Source organism: Colobus angolensis, unplaced genomic scaffold (genome assembly GCF_000951035.1).
Source record: "Colobus angolensis palliatus isolate OR3802 unplaced genomic scaffold, Cang.pa_1.0 Scaffold344, whole genome shotgun sequence".
Lineage (NCBI taxonomy): Eukaryota > Metazoa > Chordata > Mammalia > Primates > Cercopithecidae > Colobus > Colobus angolensis.
The window spans coordinates 47,607-68,098 of NW_012116755.1; the positions used below are offsets into that span (position 1 = coordinate 47,607).

At 39.0% G+C, this 20,492-nt stretch overlaps 1 protein-coding gene across 1 annotated transcript in view; it reads left to right on the forward strand.

The window, feature by feature from the left end:
• Positions 1 to 20,492, forward strand: part of ABHD5 (abhydrolase domain containing 5) — a 30,439-nt gene that overhangs the window by 3,755 nt on the left and 6,192 nt on the right. Inside the window, exons 2-4 of the mRNA XM_011952608.1 lie at positions 4,481 to 4,566; positions 7,453 to 7,825; positions 17,319 to 17,473. Of these exons, the coding sequence (XP_011807998.1) occupies positions 4,481 to 4,566; positions 7,453 to 7,825; positions 17,319 to 17,473 (614 nt within the window). The remainder of the gene's footprint in view (positions 1 to 4,480; positions 4,567 to 7,452; positions 7,826 to 17,318; positions 17,474 to 20,492) is intronic.

A 20,492-nucleotide genomic window follows, 5' to 3' on the forward strand; every position in this document is an offset into this window, starting at 1 on the left:
TAATGGGTTTAGAACAATCTAGTTTAACCTGAGGTATGGAAGGGACACTAACTGTTGCGGACGCCAGACATTCTCAAACGATCTTTTTTTTTTTTGGAGACAAGTTCTTGCTCTGTCGCCCAGACTGGAGTGCAGTGACACAATCATGGCTCACTGCAGCCTCAACCTCCTGGGCTCAAGTAATCCTACCATCTCAGCAACTTGCCCTCCAGCCCCTGTATTCCCCCTCCAGGTTGCTGGGACTACAAGCATGTGCCAGGCGGCTGGTCTTGACCTCCTGACTGAGCTCAAGCAATCCTCCCACCTTAACCTCCCAAAGTCCTCTTTTTTCTTTTCTTTTTCTCTTTCCCAAGAATAGAATTTAAAAAGTCAATCCCCAAGAAAGGTCTTTATTTACCCAGGTGTTACAATTTCCAATTTGGAAGTTTTTAGTCATTGGTTGAGGAAGTATCTCAGATAAATGTAAGTGTAAATATAAATAAATATATATATTCATACCTGTAATTAATTTGGATATTTATAATAAAAATCAAAGCCTCATGGTTTCTTTAAATGAGGTAGAATACTGTGCTTAGATTAGTTTATCAAGAGTAATAATAAGTTTATATGATTTTTCTCTCTCAACTGTACTAGAATAGGAATGGAGGCCATTTTTAACAAAATTTTAATATAATGAAATCCTTTTTACTTATAACCTAATTAGAAATGTTATTTAAGTGGCCAAGAGTGTGTGGAAACTGGCCAGATTTCTGCATATTTTCTTCAGAATACTTTGAAACCTCTTTCACTGTTTCATAATATTTATAGATTGTGCAATTCAGGTTTGGTAATAGTATAGATAGTCAGATATGTTAAAGAACAAAACAGAGATTACCAGGAATCTTAAGTGTTGATGGTATAGGGTATAAGTACAATGTAATTTTTTTTAAACAGATTAGGTAAAAAGTTAATGGAAAAAGTGGTGTCTGTCTCTCACTCAGGATACTTAAAGTCAGATTCTTAGGTAAAAATATGTTAAGCATATTCTTACTTGGCTTTCCTTAGAATTGTCACCTCTGATGTGATCTTTTATAACTTACTCAAAAGTCTGCTCACTAAAAAGATTTTCAGTTTACACTACAATGGTTATAAAACAAGAATCCTTTTTTTTGTTTGTTTTTGTTCCTGTGATTAGATAGATGCTTTAGGGCTTGTATTCTTTGCCTTGCTAATAAGGTAAGTGCCCAACTGATGGGGCTGTGTAGAAAACTTTTTGGCTTGCATTGGTAAGCTTTCCCCATGTCATAGATGCTTACTATTAGAAAGCTATAGTTCCTGTGGTGAATGGCTTTTCTTTGTGTTATAGTTGACACTTTGGTCACTGTTGAATTTAGGCCTCAGTGATGGATGATAGTGTTTATTGCTTATCTCCTTAAATAAAATAGAGAAGTTAGGTTTTGCTTTTCTATTTATTTTCCAAAGCTATGAGGAAGAGGCATTGAATCTAGTTTACTGTTTCATAGGTGGTCTGTGTGAATTTAGTTTTTACCTTGAATTTTGTGACCTCAGAAGAATGGCAGGATATCTGACAAGCTTCAGTCGTGTGTCCTTAGTTCCAGTCTTCTATATATTTACACCTAGGAATGCTGAACAACACTGAATGACATAGGATACCACTGGGGAGGGGGCAAAGGGTCTCTTTGAAGGTGAGATTAATTTACCCCAAAGACAGGAGGTAGAGTTGGATGGGTAAGTTTTAGAGGGTTGAAGCAATAGAAGTTGCAAGGTAAGGTATGGGACCTTTGAACAAACAGGAATCAACTGAAGGATGGAAAAGATAGGCCCTTGCTTTTTACTCATTGGAAGTGTTCCTTGGAGCTTATTATATGTATAACACTCAATCCTGTAGAGTGTCTCAAAGAAGTAGAGGATAGTTTCTGTAAAACATTTAACTGTCTGGTTAAAGTAAAACTGGACAGAAACATTATCAGGGCTTAGGGGAAGAGTGCTGTCTTTACAGTTCCATTAAGGGTGAGAATATATTGCTATGTTTTGTTAAATGTATATTTTTCTGTTAGAAAAAAACCCACTTTAAAAAAATCACCTGTTTTGATGAAGATGCTTCTTTGAAAACCTGAAAAGAGTTGGTGCCTCTTCTTATGGTTGAAGATCCCTACTTTTTAATGTAAGCTTGCAAACATGAAAACATGTTTTGCCGCTTCTCTGAGTTGAGCTGGTCACTAAGAGGGAAATCTATGGACAGACAGTCCCATTGTTTGAAAGCTGGTTTTGTGGTAAGTGGTAAGTTGATGGAGGTAGGCATGATTCTTCCATTACAGGCTGGTATATAACTTTTTAAACTCTGGTGCTTTGTACATAGTAGGTATTCAGTGTCTGAATTATTTTTTGAATGTTGTTTCTTAAAAAAAGCATCCTTTTTTAATGCAAAGAATGCATTTGTGTTTTCTTTGCCCCAATTTGTGATATCAATTGGAGCAATAGTAGATTATACTTTATTTCACTGTAATTTTTTTTTTATTAACCTCTGATTCTCTCTGGCAAATAATTGTGGTATGGTTTGAGAGATGTTCGTTTAAGACAATGGATGAGATTGAGTTGTAAGTAATTTCATGTTGGTACTAGTTCATATTTTTATGGTTAAATATAGACCTAATGGCTGGTCAAGAACAAAAGAGCTTCACCTTAATGATAGTTTATTGTTTTTAACCTCTAAAAATCATGAGTTCTTTTATTTTTAGTGGCCTGTGTATTAGTCCATTCTCATGCTGCTATAAGGAACTACTTGAGACTGGGTAATTTACAAGAGCTGTGCAAAGCCATAGAGACACATAATCATGTGAAATTTTGGGAGCTATGAGGTGCTGGAAAAAGTACAATGTATAAAAGAAAAGAAAAGATGGGATGGAGGTAGGCTGTGGATGGATTGCAAAGTACCTTCTGTGCAGGTCCAAGAAAATATAGACTTTATCCTGTAGGTAATGGGCAACTCTTCAGACATTTTAAGGAAGGTAGTCATTTGAGAAAAAAGCACTTTGGAGTGGCTCAGAATCAAACTCAAATCTCTGCTTGTGTCACTTACTTACTAGCTGTATACCCTTGGCCTTGGTGCTTAACATTTCTGAACTTCAGTTTTTACATCTATGAAATGGGGATAATTTGGACTGAGAATCTCCTGGATTGTGAGTGACTTAATCATTCAGCAAACATTATTTATTGAGTACCTGTTATACATAATATCCAGATAAATTCTACAGGGAAGGGAAGTATTGTAGGATGAATGTACAAAGGTTAGAAAGCTGGGTGTTGGATCACAATACTTCCAAAACTTAACGTATTTTCCTACTCACACGTATTCTAACTCTTGTGTTGTCTGTCATTATAGTGGTACCCTAAGAGAGACGCCTGGGAATCCTTATTATACCTTCTTTATATCCAACCAATTATCAAATCCAACCTGTTTTCCTTTTAAATATTCTGTGACTACATCTTCTTATCTCTATCCCTGTTGCCAAAGCCTTGGATTGAGCCCTTACCTCTCATCTGGACTCTGCAGTAGTTTACTTTTCTTCTTCTATTTCATTTCTTTTTCATCAGAGAGTTCTCATTTTAAATAATACCAGTCATGTACCCAGCCCTTGCTAACTGTCAAATGACTGCTGAAGCTCTACATTATGTCAGGTTATTACAATAAGCTTTTGGTTTGTAGCTGCCAGGCCAGGAGTTGAGGCTCACCCTCTCCTTTGTTGGCTACAAGCAAAGTATGTCAGCTGCAGTCCCCACAAACCTTTCCTCACTAGTTGCCTCAGATCTGCGTCCTTGTTCTTTGTTGTGCTGTCTTCCGATGGATGCTTTGGTCATTCTATTCATCTACTGTTTGCTGAAACCCAAAGCTTTTTTGTATTTCTATTAACAGTTAACCAGTTCACCCCAAGGAGATTGTACACAGTCCAGCCCTTGACATTTGTGTTAGGGGTATGTTACTACTCATATGAGATTTGAAGCCTTTTTTTCCCCAAAAAATGATAGATCTCAGATTTTAATAAGGCGTCTCTTTACTCAACTGCTATAGAGGTACCTTTTATATTCACTGTGAAACTATCATTCAAATGAATCTATTTCTGGTCTTTAACATTTTTTGCACTTCTACTCCAATAAGAGGCTGTCTTGCAGTGGGGAGGAATGTATTTTTTGTGTTTTCTTGTTCTGCCCATTTTATCCTCTTTTTGTTTCTTTGGAATCTGACTAGCCATGAATAAGATAGACTTTGAGATCTACTTGTAAGTACACAGGCTGAAGTTGAATATCTGTATCCCAGTACTTACCACCATGTTTTGTGCATGTTAGGTCACTTTTGTCACACATAGCTTCACCATCACACAGGTAGTAAATTTCCTGTGCTGCCTTTCTTCTGTGCGTGTGACAATTGGTAGTTGAGAAGAGCATGAGCTCACCTATTTATATTTTGTTTTTGGTGCTCTAGGTCAGGATGGCTAACTGGCTGGCTCCCTACATGGTGCCCTACGTCTACATTACACCTTAAAGAAGCTGAAGAGAAGATGTTAAAATGTAAGGCTTTCTTCTTGTAAGTTGAATGAACTGTGTACTAAGATAGGTCCGATATATCTCATTGCCCTGAAACTAGAGATAAGATTTTGTGGTGTGTTCATTGTTAGCAAGATAACTTTTTTTCCTTTTCCTTGTCATTAGAAAGTACAGAAATGAATGTTGGGAGCTGGCAGGTAGGAGTTCTAAAACTTTTTGGTCTTGGGCCCCTGTTATACTCTTGAATTAGTAAGGACCCCAAGGAGATTTTTTTATGGGCTTATTATCAATATTTACCATTTCTAATTGAATTCGAAATTAAAATTGAATAATCAAAAATGTTAATTTATTAATTTCTTTAAAAATAATGGTAACAAACCCATTACAGATTAAAATAAAGTTCGTACCAAAAAAAAAAAAAATACTTTCCAAAAAATATGTAATGAGAAGAGTAACATTGTTTACATGTTTACAAATCTCTTTTATGTCTAGCTTGACATAAGGTTGCTGCTTCTGCTTTCAGTCTGATGGGTAATCACATATGTGACTTCTGGAAGACAGTATACCTACTAGAGAATGAGAGTGAAAAATACAAAGTCTTAGTATTATAAGTATTATGATGAAAATAGTTTTGACTTCCTGGATCCCCTCAAAGAGTCTCAGGGACACCCCCCTGACTATGCTTGAGACTATGCTTTGAGAACAGATTCTAGGTGTTTCAGAGCATGCAGCCTTGTGTAGTGAAAGTACTAGACTGGACCCTGGTAACTTGGTCTAGGCCCAGATCTGCCACAAAATCTTGGACAAGTCACTTTGCTCAGTTTCTTATTTCTTGTAAAATGAAGGGGTAGGATTCTTGTAAAATGAAGGAGTCTTTAGAATTCCTTCTAGTTCTAGCATTCTAGGATTCTGTATTTATAGTTGTGTGGAAGCCTTTTCTTTTTCCTTCTTATGATCACTAAAATTTCTCCAAACTTGTACCATCAGGGCATTCCAAGGTATCTGTGGGTATAGTTCTAAGCAGTGGTATTTATTGTGCAATTTTGTTCTGATTCTACTTAAAGGAGTGGATTAAGTAGTACTGTTCACATTCATCTGTTATTTTTGTGTGTAGGTGCAGATGTTTGTACATGTCTGTTTTTCGTTCTCTTTACCACTAATGAATTTGTTTGTGCATTTGAATGATTCAGGAGTCAGTGACCATAACTGTATATATCCTTAGGAAGGGATAATTAGCCATCTTACATGAATTTTTTTTTTTATTTTTTTTTGAGATGGAGCCTTGCTCTGTTACCCAAGCTAGAGTGCAGTGGTACAATTTCAGCTCACTGCAACCTCTGCCTCCTGGGTTCAAGCAGTTCTCCTGCCTCAGCCTCCCAAGTAGCTGGGATTACAGGCACCTGCTACCATGCCCGGCTAATTTTTGTATTTTTAGTAAAGACGGGATTTCGCCATGTTGGCCAGTCTAGTCTCAAACTCCTGACCTCAGGTGATCCACCCGCCTCTGCCTCCCAAAGTGCTGGGATTACAGGTGTGAGCTACCACACCTGGTTATTACACAGATTTTTAACATAATGAACTTTTATTCCATGTGCTTGGGTAAACTTGCTCTCTACAAAACTGAGAAAGTTGTCATTGTGATTTACCAAAATAAAAAAATTCTTGTCAGGAGATAAAAAGAGATGCTAGATTCTCAATTCATGCATCTAACAAACATGTTGATTCCCTTCCTTTTGGTTCTAGGGATGCAAATAGGAATGTGAATTGGTCCCTGCTTATCAGACATGAAAGTAAGCTACTGTGGAATGAGTTATCTGATAGTTTTACAGATGGTTTTTATGGGAATACACAAGACATATGTGTTCAGAATGCTGAAGTGGTTTGGCTTGGTACTTAAGCCAAAGCAGCCCCTTTTCTAAACTAATGGTATTTCCCCCAACTTGAGGGCATGTGCTCTGTTAATAATCTGAATGAATGTTAGGTTTCTTCTTTGCTGCCACTATATGGATACAAAACCTGAGACTATTTCTTTGGTTAAAAGGCAGAAACTCCTGTTTCTTCAGTGTTTTGTCTACTGTATATGAATATGCATAAATAATTAAGGGGTATATCTGGAATGCAGCTATTTAGTTGATAGTTAAATATAAGTGAATTTCAAATTTAATTTCATTTTTAGGCAATTTTTGGGAGTGTTTAAAGTATTTAGTCCCACAGCATTGAAGGTAAAAAAGAGCTTTGATCTTTAAAATTGTGACTATTTGCTTTTTCTGGGAGATTACTAGAGTTGGACCCAAGTTACCTGGTGCGTCATGCTGAGGAGTTCCTACAATACTTGGTCAACTTTTTTTCTACTAAACTTTGAAATGACTTAATATTTCACTTATGTGTTTAATATAGATACCATTAATCCTTCCCTAAGTTCATGATTATTTTTCAAGGAAAAATGATGCCTTTGAGTCTGACTTCAACTCAAAGTTGAAGTTGTAGGACACCTTCAAGTTGTCCTTGAAATTGTAGGACACCTGACAGTGTTCTACAAAATGTCTGCAAAGCTAGAGACCTTACAATAATGGGTTCGGTAGCCACTAAGTTCCTGTTCACTTCTAGGAGTATAATACCCTCATTTGATAGATGTGGAAAGAAGTTAGAAGGTAATACGACTTGCCAAAGACCTTGACCGCAGGTTACTTGAGTTTTATCTGAGGTAGGTCTTCCCCCTTAGGTTTAAAACATAGTCATTTAGAATTATTTACTTCAATAAAATGTGTACTTTTAAAAAATAGCTGACAATAAAAGCTAAAATCATGAGATTGGATACTAGATGGTTTGTAATCTTTGATTGCTCTGAGAATACTTCCCTTCTCAGAAGTAATAAAATGAAACAGAATTTCTTTTTTATGTTTTCATTAGGTGTCCCTTGCACATACAAAAAAGAACCTGTTCGTATATCTAATGGAAATAAAATATGGACACTGAAGTTCTCTCATAATATTTCAAATAAGACTCCACTTGTCCTTCTACATGGTTTTGGAGGAGGTCTTGGGCTCTGGGCACTGAATTTTGGAGATCTTTGCACCAACAGACCTGTCTATGCTTTTGACCTATTGGGTTTTGGACGAAGTAGTAGACCCAGGTTTGACAGTGACGCAGAAGAAGTAGAGAATCAGTTTGTGGAATCCATTGAAGAGTGGAGATGTGCCCTAGGATTGGACAAAATGATCTTGCTTGGGCACAACCTAGGTGGATTCTTGGCTGCTGCTTACTCGCTAAAGTACCCATCAAGGTAAGTGGTAGTGACAGAAGAGTGGGATTAAAACTGTACTTCCAAGTACCAGACTCTAGTTCTCATCTTTGGTGGTTTTAGTGTCTGAGCCTTACAAGGCAGACATTCTCTTAAAGGACCCTATAGACCACACCACAACTGATGACCAATATAGTAGCTGAAATAATCATGTCAGATCTTCCTATTACATGTACTACACGTTAATAGGCTTGGGAAAGGGCTTTCTTTTTGTTAAACTTAGAAGTTTAGAAACTTTAATGTATAATTTTAAGCCACAAGTAAAAATTATTTGTTACTATTATCATTAAATCTATGGATCCAGCAGGCTTTGTCTAATGTTTTCTAAGTTATAGTAAGCTGTAAGGGGAAACCAGAAGGTTAGAAGATGTAGGTACTAGTGCTAGCTTTATGACTTAGAGCAAATCACTTAACATCTCTAACCTTTAGTTTTCTTTTATCTAAACTATAGAAAATATAACTTCATAGCATATATCCCAGAGTTGTTTATTATACCGTACCCTAACCTTTCTCGTTATAAAACATTGAATTAATGAGTATTTGCTTCAAAGTCTTTCTAGCATCATCTTCTTTCTTTGTCTTTTTTTTTTTAAGAGAGAGAATCTTGCTCTGTCATCGAGGCTGGAGTGCAGTGGCGTGATCTTGGCTCACTGCAACCTCCACCTCCCAGGCCCAAGCGATTCTTCTGCCTCAGCCTCTCGAGTAGCTGTGACTACAAGTGCATGCCACCACACTCAGCTAATTTTTGTAGTTTTAGTAGAGATGGGGTTTTGCCATGTTGGCCGGGCTGGTCTTGAACTCCTGACCTCAGGTGATCCACCCCACTCAGCCTCCCCTCTGTGATCTGGGATGACAGACCTGAGCCACTGCATCCAGCCTCTTTACCTTATTTTTAAATGCTATTTTCTATTATTCATGTTACTACTGTGAGAGAAGGTCACATGTAAGTGCTAAGAAAACAGGAGAAACACTCATCTTTTCGAAAGAAACAACAAAAAATGAATACAGCATTTTCATGTTGCCAGTGTATTTTTCCATTGGACTGATTTTTAAATCCAAAATTGCAACTGATTTTGACTTTGAGGTCTGTGAGTGAGACATGGGATGATGGTCATTTCAGAGTCCCTGTACATACCTATAAGATCGCCCCATTGCGTAACTCTGGGTGTGTGTTCAACACAGAATTTGATGGGTGAAGCAGCAGCCCTCTGTACCTGAGGTTCTCTTCCTCTGGAACAGCCACTTTTTCTCTATAGACTCTTTAAACTTTAGCATTTACACCTGATTTTTCTGATCTCGTGGTCCTATATGTGTTAGACAGTAATAGTCCTGTCAACTGGTGGACCAGTTCTTTAAAAAGAAACGCAAATTTTCTTCTCCTGGTTGGCATTTTGGGGTTACTTTCTCTTCTCTTCTCTTCTCTTCTCTTCTCTTCTCTTCTCTTCTCTTCTCTTCTCTTCTGTTCTCTTCTTTTCTTTTCTTTTCTTTTCGAGCCAGTCTCACTCTGTCACCCAGGCTGGAGTGCAGTGGTGCAGTATCTCGGCTCACCACAACCTCCATCTCCCAGGTTCAAGCAATTCTCCTGCCTCAGCCTCCCGAGTAGCTGGGATTACAGGAGCCTGCCACCATGCCAGCTAATTTTTGTATTTTTAGTAGAGACAGGGTTCTACCATGTTGGCCAGGCTGGTCTCAAACTCCTGACCTCAGGAGATCCACCTGCATTGGCCTCCCAAAGTATTGGGATTACAGGCGTGAGCCACCGCACCCGGCTGGGGTTACTTTCTTTTATTGTTTCTTACTGTTAGTGACAAACACCTATCTGCATTTGTGGTGAAAGGGGAAGGAAGTAGATGCCTTTCTGGTACAAGTCAACAGGGCTATTTGTGGGAGTTGAACTTCCTTTGTTTTTTATCAGGTGTGTATTATGTCTGTGTCTGTCTTGTGATATTTATTCTCTGGAGATGTGACATGGAACTCTGCAGGCTAGACCTTGGTCTTTAAACCCTAAGTCTTAGAATCCTGACCCTTCATAGCTCTCTACTGATAAAGTCAGTTGGTAAGAGTTTCATTTTCAATTGTGAACTGCTCTAAAGAAATAGGGGGTGAAGCCTCAGGGATTCAGAAGGGAATCAACACTTTAAAAACATCTATAAAAGAGAATAGCAAAAGGTATCTAAAAACAAAGCTAGTGATTCCTGCATTGGATTGATTATATTTTAGAAAATGGTTTTTGAATGTTTGTGTCTAATGCTAGAAATAAAACTAGAGTACTGTGTCAGGACCAAGAATCATAAGTAGTAGCAGTAGATGGATATGAGAATGCTTGAAATAATTAGCCTGTCTAAATTTGGCTGGTTGCCAACAAAATTTTGAACTGTACAGAGTGTGTTGAATATTCAAGTTTATATTCTGCATAAAACTTAAATTATTAAATACAGGTTAATTTCAAAATAATGATGTTTTCTGGATTTTCAGATATCTCCAATCATGGTTATGTCCAGTCAGTCAGAACACCATGGTTGGCACATAATGCCTGCCTAGTAAATATTTCTTGAATAGGTGATTTTGAAAAAGAGAATTATAAGCTAAGTTCACCTTTTAGCTTATAATTTTTTGTTCTTTTCTCTGTTCTTCTCTTTCCATTTTGCACAGAAGTATCAAGAGATAAGAGCTGGTCATGTCATATCTTTCTAATTTATTTTTGGGAGAAAAATTAGTTTCAGATATGCAAACATAAGCAGGCAAAGATTTCAGTTTTATGCCTTTTGCCCAGTTAATCTACATCTTAAGTTACTATGTCATAAAAACAGGATACAGTGGAAATAAAGAGATCATTCTACATGTATGTGTGAGAGAAAGGTATTAGAATGTTTCTTCTAACATTTCCACACACATATATATGTATATATAACATACATGAATATTTTACAGAATTAAACAAATTGACCAGCCATTTAAACCAATAACTTTACTTAGTTTAGAAATGTGTTAAATCTACTAAATAAAAGTAAAATTTTATAGTTTATTTTTTCCCTATTCTAACAGACCAGATTAATACCCCATTGTAGCATATAATATAGGAAGACTGGAATTAACAATCTCACGTGCTTCCCCTTCTCCCTAGCCTTTTTCCTTCATTGCTTTTCAGTGTGGCTTCCCTGGAAAGCACTTCTCTTTAAATGGAGAGGACAGGGAAAAATGAATATCTCTTGTCTTTTCTGCAAGGTGCATCGTTTCCTTTGGTGCCCTTTGGTTTTGCTGTCCACATGTTTATTCATATTACTAATAATGTTGCTTATATTTGTTAACTTTTTATTAAAAGGAATTTTTTTCTCTTGATCCTGGTTGGGCAAATTTGTACAAATTTACATAGATGATCTGATAGTTAATAGTTCAATAGACTCACAGATCCAAACATTAAACAGGATTAAACAGGACTGAGTACTATAAGTGTTCACCATTATAGCAAACCTCATATTAAGTGATGTTTAGTGTTTGGTGTGTCTTGAAGTTGGCATTCCCACTAAGCAGATGGGGTAGTTGTCAGGGTTGCCTTCTGTATGATCTGGAATGTTTCACCTGAGCTGGAGAAGCTTCTTTGCAGCACACACATGCTTTCTCTGGTGCAACAGAGCAGTCCGCTTGGTATCAACAAACAGGTACCAAACTACATACTCAGTGCTCATCCAGCTTGCTTTTGATCCAGTAGCATTTTTATTATGCTGTCATGAGATTGAAATGAATCTTTGAGTTTCAGAAAGACTTTTGGTGGGAGTGGGGGGAGTGCTAAGAGGAGGGAAAAAGTGGTCTGGAGATCAATTGAAATTCAGATCATTTCTTATACTCACTGTGCCTCTTTTGTCTCTCTTTTTTTTCGATAGTGGACTTTGAGAATGTTACTTTTCTTTTTTTTTTTGGAGATAGGGTCTTACTCTGTTGCACAGTCTGGAGTGCAGTGGCACAATCATGGCTCACTGCAGTCTTGACCTCCTAGGTTCAACAATCCTCCCATGTGGCTAGTATTACAGGTGTGCCACCATGCCTGGGTAATTTTTTAAATTTTATGTAGAGATGGGGGGGTCTCACTATGTTGCCCAGGCCGGTGTCAAACTCCTGGCCTCGAGTGATCCTCCGGCCTCCAAAACTGCCAGGATTACAGGCATGAGCCACTGCACCCAGCTGATAATGTTATTTTATTCTTTGCTTCCTCAGGTGTTGCAAATGTAATCTTTATTTTTTTTCTTTTAAGTAAAATGACAGCTCCTTTCTGTTTAATTCATGGAGGGAAAAAACACAAAAACAACGTTGTTTTATTTTTTGGGACTTAGTGTTCCAAGCCATACCTACTTCAGTCTTTGTCTTTTATGGGCAGCTCCATTCTTCCATTTGTTACTTTTATAGGATAGTTTGAGGAGAAGAATGAAAATGCCTAGTTTAATGCACTTGTTTAAGAAGGATTCTTACTCTAAAGAACAAATAAAAGCTGATCAATTTTTGCCAACATTTGGATTATAGGTGTGAGCCACTGCACCTGGTCCAGTTTTTCTCTTTTAATTTTCCTTTCCTTCTGGCCCCTGCTGCTCAGGACCCCATTAAAAAGACTATCTGTATTTTGAAGATATTTGTTATAAACTAAGGAAAAGGAGATTATAGAAACTTTAATTTAGAAAGTGTTTAGCAAAGAGATCTATTCCGAGTTAGATTAGAGTAAGTTTTGACTAGTCTTTATTTCTCTAGTGAAAAGTTTTTAAATAATTTTATCTCGAATACTTTTCTTTTGCCTGGCTCTGTCTTCTGATTGTACAGAACGGAGTTGAGCAATTTTTATTGGCCCTCTGCTGTTCTAGGAAAAGCTGTTCTACTTGATTCGAAGTTGAAGGTATTTATTTAGTTTGTTGTTCTCCAGGCCTTCCCTTTTCTCTCTCCGGTGGCTTGGAGCCAATGGGAAATACCTGGGGCTAACTTCATTTTGCAAATGCCTGCTTTGTGCATTGACTAGAATTCTTTCTGATTATTTTCCTTAAATTCCTTTATACACTTTGATCCTAGGTCTGATTGTTCTCCTTTTTTTGCTTCTTTTTTCCCCCCCCCCGAGACAATGTCTTGCTCTGTTGCCCTGGCTGCAGTGCAGTGGCACGATCTCGGCTCACTGCAACCTCCACCTCCTGGGTTCAAGCAATTCTCGTGCCTCAGCCTCCCAAGTAGCTGGGATTATAGGCAAGCACCACCACATCTGGCTATTTTTTTTGTATTTTTTGTAGAGACGGGTTTTCACCATGTTGGCCAGGCTGATATTGAACCCCTTGCCTCAAGTGATCCTCCTAACTCAGCCTCCCAAAGTGTTGGGATTACAGGCATGATCCACCACGCCTGACCTGACTGTTGTTCTTGTTGCATTATTTCCGGTTGGTGGCTGTCTTTAAATCTCATGAAGGTCAGGCTTATCTACCCTTGTTAGCATTTAGACCAAGTGAAATCAGGTCCCAGTGTGTTGGTACAGGTGTTGTCCACTGCTTTGCCCTTAAGGATGTACTCTGCTCACCATCTTCAAACTTAAGGCCAATTCTAATGACTAACGTTAAGAAGAATGCCTTTTTATATTTCAAAACTGATGAGCTGTTCTGTTGTTCCTGCTCTGCTGGTTCTTTATTTTTCTTGTGGTTTAAACCAGTCTCTGGTTCTTGACAAAGATGTCTAATAGGATGACTCACATGTGCTGTCTGGTTGGACCCATTCTTAACCCTAAATGTGAACTAACAATCCCAGCAGGGAACCCTCTCTGGAATATTAAAGAGTAGGGTTTAGCTAATTATAGTTTAGATGTACATTAAAACCCAGTAACTCCTATCAAGTGAGGAGATAATATTTTTACTAGAAGTAGAGGTTAGAAGATAGCCTGGGACCTTGGTCTGGTGCAACGTTGTAGTCACCTGTAATCAAGCTCCTCTGAAGAATAAATACCTGTCTTTCCATGTTCCCTGGAATAAATTCTACTCTTGTAGTCTTCCTATTCTTGCTACTGTAACTATCTTACATTTACTGAATATTTACCTTTTGATAGCCACTAACCTGAGTGCTTTGCTTGGTCTATCTTATTTAAAATTCCTAAAACCAAAAATAAGGAACAATTATTTTCTGGGGTTTTTACATGTAGTAGAAGCAGATGATATATAACTACAGTTAACTACAGTTTAGATGTTGTAGAGTTTTAAAAAATTATGTTCAAACTTTTTTTACTATAGCCCTTCTATATTGTTTGGATTAGAAAAATACAATTGTATCACCCCACAAAACTTGTTTCAGACACCCATGCACACATATATTAATATAATTTTGTAGCCAATATTCAATGCTAATGATTTATTTTTCTGTTCCAGACAGTATAATTTTATTTAGAAAAGACTAGACTGGTTGTTGACTATCTAAATGGATTTTGTTACTGAATAATGAGATTAATAAATAGGAGTGATGTTCTGATGTCATCTGGGGGACCAGAAAAATCAAGTTGGATATGCTTATGCTATGATTATACTTTATAAAATTTGTATATGCTTAATAGACTAGGACCAAAAGAAAATGTGGAAAAGCATATTAATCCAAATGTTTACCAAGCATCTGCCACGTGCTAAGCCTCATGCTAGGTTATGAAGACATAGAACTGATCAATTGTAGGGACAGTAGAACTGAGCAATTGTAGAGACATTCACTCCTTTTCAAAAAGGAACTGAAAGGTCATCTGCCTTAGTATATATACTTTGCATACTTTGTTAAACTGGCATTTTCACCTAGGGATGAAATTCTGAAGATCATATTTAAAAGGCAAACCAGAACTAAGGCAAAAACAGTCACCTAGAGACAGATGAGACTTCTGTCAAGTTTTCCTTTGTCCTCCTGTTTTTGTGTTAGCAGGTCAGAAAGAGTTTAGAGCAGACTGAGCAAGATCCATTAACAAATTTGTGACAAAAATTTAACAGTTGTTTAGGGTAGGGTATGTTTTAATGAAGAGTTCATTTTTCTCTTTGGGAAGTAAGTCAATAGTGAATAATAGTGGCTGTTTCTTAACATGAATCTTTGCTGCTTTCAACTAGGTGGCTGTCTCGTTAGTTCCATTTATACCCCTGTTAGGCCTCTTCCTTCCTCTACCCCACATCTTATTGTGGGCTGTAATTAAAGGAATTTAGGGTCGGGTGCAGTGGCTCAGGCCCATAATCCCAGCACTTTGGGAGGCCAAGGTGGGCGGATCACGAGGTCAGGAGTTTGAGACCAGCCTGAGCAACATGGTAAAACCCCATCTCTACTAAAAATACAAAAATTAGCTGGGCGTGGTGGTACATGCCTGTAATCCCAGCTACTCAGGAGACTAAGGTAGGAGAATCACTTGAACCTAGGAGGCAGAGGTTGAAGTGAGCTGAGATTGCGTCACTGCGCTCCAGCCTGGGCGACAGAGTGAGACTCCATCTCAAAAAATTACAAAAGGAATTTAGGAAGTGGTCAAAATATAAGAGATAGTCTTTGCCGTTAAAAAGCAAAGCAGAACACTCATTTCCAACCTCTTTCTGATACACTATTAGAAAATGTTCTTATATGAAATTTTTAGGCTGTGAAGGCATACTTCATAATTATATGAAACTCATTTATCATATATCTTCATACATCTTTATGGTTTTAGTCTACATATGTTCTCAGTGTTGTAAAATCTAGAGTATACTACTAGGACCGGCCTTGAGAGTTAATAAAGGTTAAGTTTTACCTTTACTAATATGTCTATCTTACATTGATTAGCCTATTTTTAGAAAACAAAGCCTTCTGCCCAATTCCTTATCAGCATCTGTTAGTATGCTGGAGTAGAGAAATGTGGGTTTCAGCCCTAGTTCTGTGTTAACTAATGTTATATACCAGAGCAGGTCGTGTAGTACATCTCAGCTTCCTTCTTATCTAAGATGAAAGATTGCACCCAGTATTCTCCAAGGGACCATAGAGCTCTGTGCTCTAAAGCTTTCTGTCTGAAAAAAGCAGTCACAGTATGGACCTGTTACTGACTCATTCTTATGCATGCTGACAACAATAATAGAATAGATTTTATATGAGGAATAGTACCATCTGTGCCCATGTTTTAGTTTCTTTACCTTTCTGTTTCAGTTATAACTTAGGAAAGGGACTTTAGAGTCATTGTCAGTTTATCCTTGGGAGATTTTTGGCGGGCATTTCTTGGCTGGTTTGGTTACAGTTGAACATTGTATTGTTTCAGAAGGATCTTTGTACTTTGTTTAGAATCTTTATGATGTATAAAGTATGATGCAGCTACATGGAAGTACTGCTGATAGTTCTGGTTTTCCTTCATTGGGAAGAAGTTTCATAAGATGGAAAAATTAAAATGATTAACAATAAGAAATAATTGTATATGAAGTTGTACGAAAGATTTTCTATCTCTTGGTCAATGAAAAAGAAAATTGGGAAAGAATTGGGAACAGAATCTAATGTTAGTATAGCATGAAATCATGGATAAGGTAGATAGACGTGTTCCTTTTCAACAGTTCTAGAATCCCAAACTAAGGAGTGTTTTCAGTCCACATTACGTTATCCTCATGTTTATGAAAAGTTAATTTAAAGTACTTTTGAACCCACTTTAAGTCCTTAACTTCACTTAAATTTTTAGGATGGTTGATTCATAGGAGATAACTATTGTTGGTATCTGAGGCTATTTTATAAGAATATGATATTGGGCCGGGCGCAGTGGCTCACGCCTATAATCTCAGCACTTTGGGAGGCCGAGGCAGGCAGATCACGAGGTCAGGAGATCGAGACCATCCTGGCTAACATGGTGAAACCTCGTCTCTACTAAAAATACAAAAAATTAGCCAGGCGTGGTGGTGGGCATCTGTCGTCCCAGCTACTCAGGAGGCTGAGGCATGAAAATGGCATGAACCCGGGAGGCAGAGGTTGCAGTGAGCCGAGATTGCGCCACTGCACTCCAGCCTGGGTAACAGAGCGAGACTCTGTCTCAAAATAAAATAAGATAAAATAAAATAAAATATAAATAATAAATAAATAAAAAAGAATGAGATATTGATCTTTGGCCATTTTTGCAGTGTCAGCCATGATATAAATGGAACCATTGGATTTTTCTGAGTGGCCAGTGATCTACATCATCTCCCAGATTGTAACTTAAATAACAAATGCCCTTTTTTCTTTTTCTCAGTAAACACACAGTTGTATACTCTATACATCTTTTATTATCCACATTTAGATATATTAAAAATAAAGCCCTCTTTCTACCATACACTGCTTAGACCCTACTGAATCTCAAAAGTTTACACAGGATAAGAGTATGATACGACCTGTACCGCCATTAGTCTTTAACGTGAAGGTTTTTGAAGGTGGTTCATTCTACCTTTATTTTATAAATCATATTAGCTCTTTATAGTCTTAGAGTGATTTTACCAAATGAACTTAAATCTGTTCTTTCCTCCAACAGGGTTAATCATCTCATTTTAGTGGAACCTTGGGGCTTCCCTGAACGACCAGACCTTGCTGATCAAGACAGACCAATTCCAGTTTGGATCAGAGCCTTGGGAGCAGCATTGACTCCCTTTAACCCTTTAGCTGGCCTAAGGATTGCAGGACCCTTTGGTGAGTGCTTATGTTCTAGGAAAGCAAGATGTTTGTAGATTATCAGAAGAGAATTCACTATCGTTAGTCAAAATCTTAAAAAAAATCCTCAACCCTTACTTTTTCTCCTCTTCCTCTAATAAGTACCATGTCTTACACAAAGACGAATGCAACTAGGCTCTTCTCCTCAAAGGGGACTCTTTATGTTGTAAACATTACAAATAATTAGCAAAGCAGAAAAGGAGGGAAATGCTGAGGATGAGGTTAGTGAGTCCTCAACACTCTAAAAAAAGCCAGACAAGCAGAGTGTTTTGGGGAGGATATAAAGACGTCTGCTAGTCCAGGGCCTGGGAGAAGTGTAGCATGTTGCCCTGTTGGCAAGCATTGGAGAGCATTTCGCCAATTGATGATACCATTTGGTAGATCATAAAACCTGATTTGATTTACCCTGGGGATAACAGGTACCAGCACACTCACAGATTCTTCCCTCATCTATGTCAGAATGTTGGAAAGATAAAGTTATTTTTTTTTATTTTTATTTTTTTTGAGACGGAGTCTTGCTCTGTGGCCCGGGCGGGAGTGCAGTGGCCAGATCTCAGCTCACTGCAAGCTCCGCCTCCCAGGTTCACACCATTCTCCTGCCTCAGTCTCCCGAGTAGCTGGGACTACAGGCGCCAGCCACCTCGCCCGGCTAGTTTTTTGTATTTTTAGTAGAGACAGGGTTTCACCGTGTTAGCCAGGATGGTCTCGATCTCCTGACCTCGTGATCCGCCCGCCTCGGCCTCCCAAAGTGCTGGGATTACAGGCTTGAGCCACCGCGCCGGGCCGATAAAGTTATTTTTTCCACAACGTTTTGGGGACTCCTGATGTATATTTCTGGCCATATTTTGAGGCACCAATGTTTAGTCCCTGATTGACTTTTATTTGATTCTCAGCAGTTCTGTCTCAGCCCCACAGCCAAGGGAATTTCCTTCCCTCATTGTCACAGATAATGATGTTCCGAACTTCTGCCTTTCCCCTGTACAACTTGTATAAGTTTGGAGTACTTTTAGTTGTAAGTAACTGAATACCCAAGTGGCTTAAATTATAAGGCCTTTTATTAGTTCCTTAATAAGCAAACTGGAGATAGGTTTCAGCACTTGTTCTGGTTGCTTGCTCATTGATGTTAGGGTTTGGGTCTGTGTCTGTGATTTTCCTGACTTTTTTCCTCATGGGGGTTTGATGCCTGCCATGGCATTAAGCATCATCTCACAAATCAGCATCCTGATTTGTGAGCAAAAAGAAAGAAAAGCATGGAAAATGGTCCTTGTCTCCATAATGCTTTGTCAGGGAAGAAAGTCCTCTCTGGAAGGCTCCAGCCAACCTCCCCTTATGACTGCGCACTCCTAGTCCTTCCACCAGCAAAGAAGAAATTTCTGTGACGGACCAATCATGACTTGTTCCCAGGGCCTGCTTTCCTGGGCACATTGCTGCCTAATTGATACTATAGAAAAGATGTGTTCTAACCGGGTGCTGTGGCTCACACCTGTAATCCCAGCACTTTGGGAGGCTGAGGTGGGCAGATCACTTGAGGCCAGGGTTCGAGACCAGCCTGGCCAACATGACAAATCCCCATCTCTACTAAAAATACAAAAAAACTAGCCAGGCATGGTGACATACACCTGTAATCCCAGCTACTCAGGAGAGGAGGCTGAGGCACAAGAATTACTCAAACCTGGGAGGTAGATGGAGGTTGTGGTGAGCCAAGATTGTGCCACTGTACTCCAGCCTAGACAACAGTGCAAGACCCTGTCAAAAAAAAAAAAAGAAAGAAAGAAAGGAAAGGTGGGTTCTTCTGTTAGCAAGAAAACAGAAGAGGCATGGGGGTATGGAGGAGGGTGTGGGATTAACTGTCATGCAGGTTATTGTAAATGCTGTTCCCTTTTGCCCACCCCTGGCCCTCCTTGCCCTAGTGCCTTCTCTTTGGATGGGGAGAGCAGTGGGACTGCAGGACTTAGAGGAGGGTATGGGGGTTGAATTGGTGACCACACTTTACTCAGTGCTCCTTTTTTTTTTTTTGAGACGGAGTCTTGCTCTGCTGTCCAGGCTGGAGTGCAGTGGTGTGGTCTCGGCTCACTGCAAGCTCCGCCTCCTGAGTTCACGCCATTCTCCTGCCCCAGCCTCCCGAGTAGCTGGGACTACAGGCGCCTGCCACTATGCTCAGCTAATTTTTTTGTATTTTTAGTAGAGATGGGGTTTCACTGTGTTTAGCCAGGATGATCTCGATCTCCTGACCTCGTGATCCGCCCGCCTCGGCCTCCCAAAGTGCTGGGATTACAGGCGTGAGCCACCGCGCCCGGCCTCAGTGCTCTTACAGAAGGCACGTTTTGCCTACCTGCAGTCTTTCAGCCCTCTCCAGTAGAGCCACTCCTTAGTATGCTTGGTCCTCCTCTGGTAAAGTACTTAAGAGCTCTGTTTAATCTTTATAGCCCTGAAATAGAAATAGATTTTACTGGATCACAGGTACACAAATAACAATTATGGGAAAGTAAAGTATGAAGAGAAATTAGGAGAAATGATGGGCAAGGGAGGACGCCTAGGAGAGGCTCTTTAAAGCCATGCCCTCAGCCTCCTATTATTGCTTGCACGTGGGGGTGGGAAGGTGATGTAGAATCAACTGCATGACAGAATTTCTTGGTGGAGCTGTATAATTCATCACAGATGGAAAGAGAGGACCAGTAGAGAAGTAAAGCCTTGCTGGAGTTAATGGGGTAGTGGTACCAGAAAGGGAGACCAGTCAGTCTCTGGGGCCTCAGAATGGAAAAATGTGACTGGAGGAAAGCTTCTGCTCTTCATCCTCTTTCCCTTGTGGGCCTTGCCCTGGGCTTTTTCTTTTTTTCTTTTTCTTTTTTTGAGACAGAGTCTTGCTCTGTCGCCCAGGCTGGAGTGCAGTGGCCGATCTCTGCTCACTGCAAGCTCTGCCTCCTGGGTTCATTCCATTCTCCTGCCTCAACCTCCCAAGTAGCTGGGACTACAGGCGCCTGCCACCACACCCGGCTAA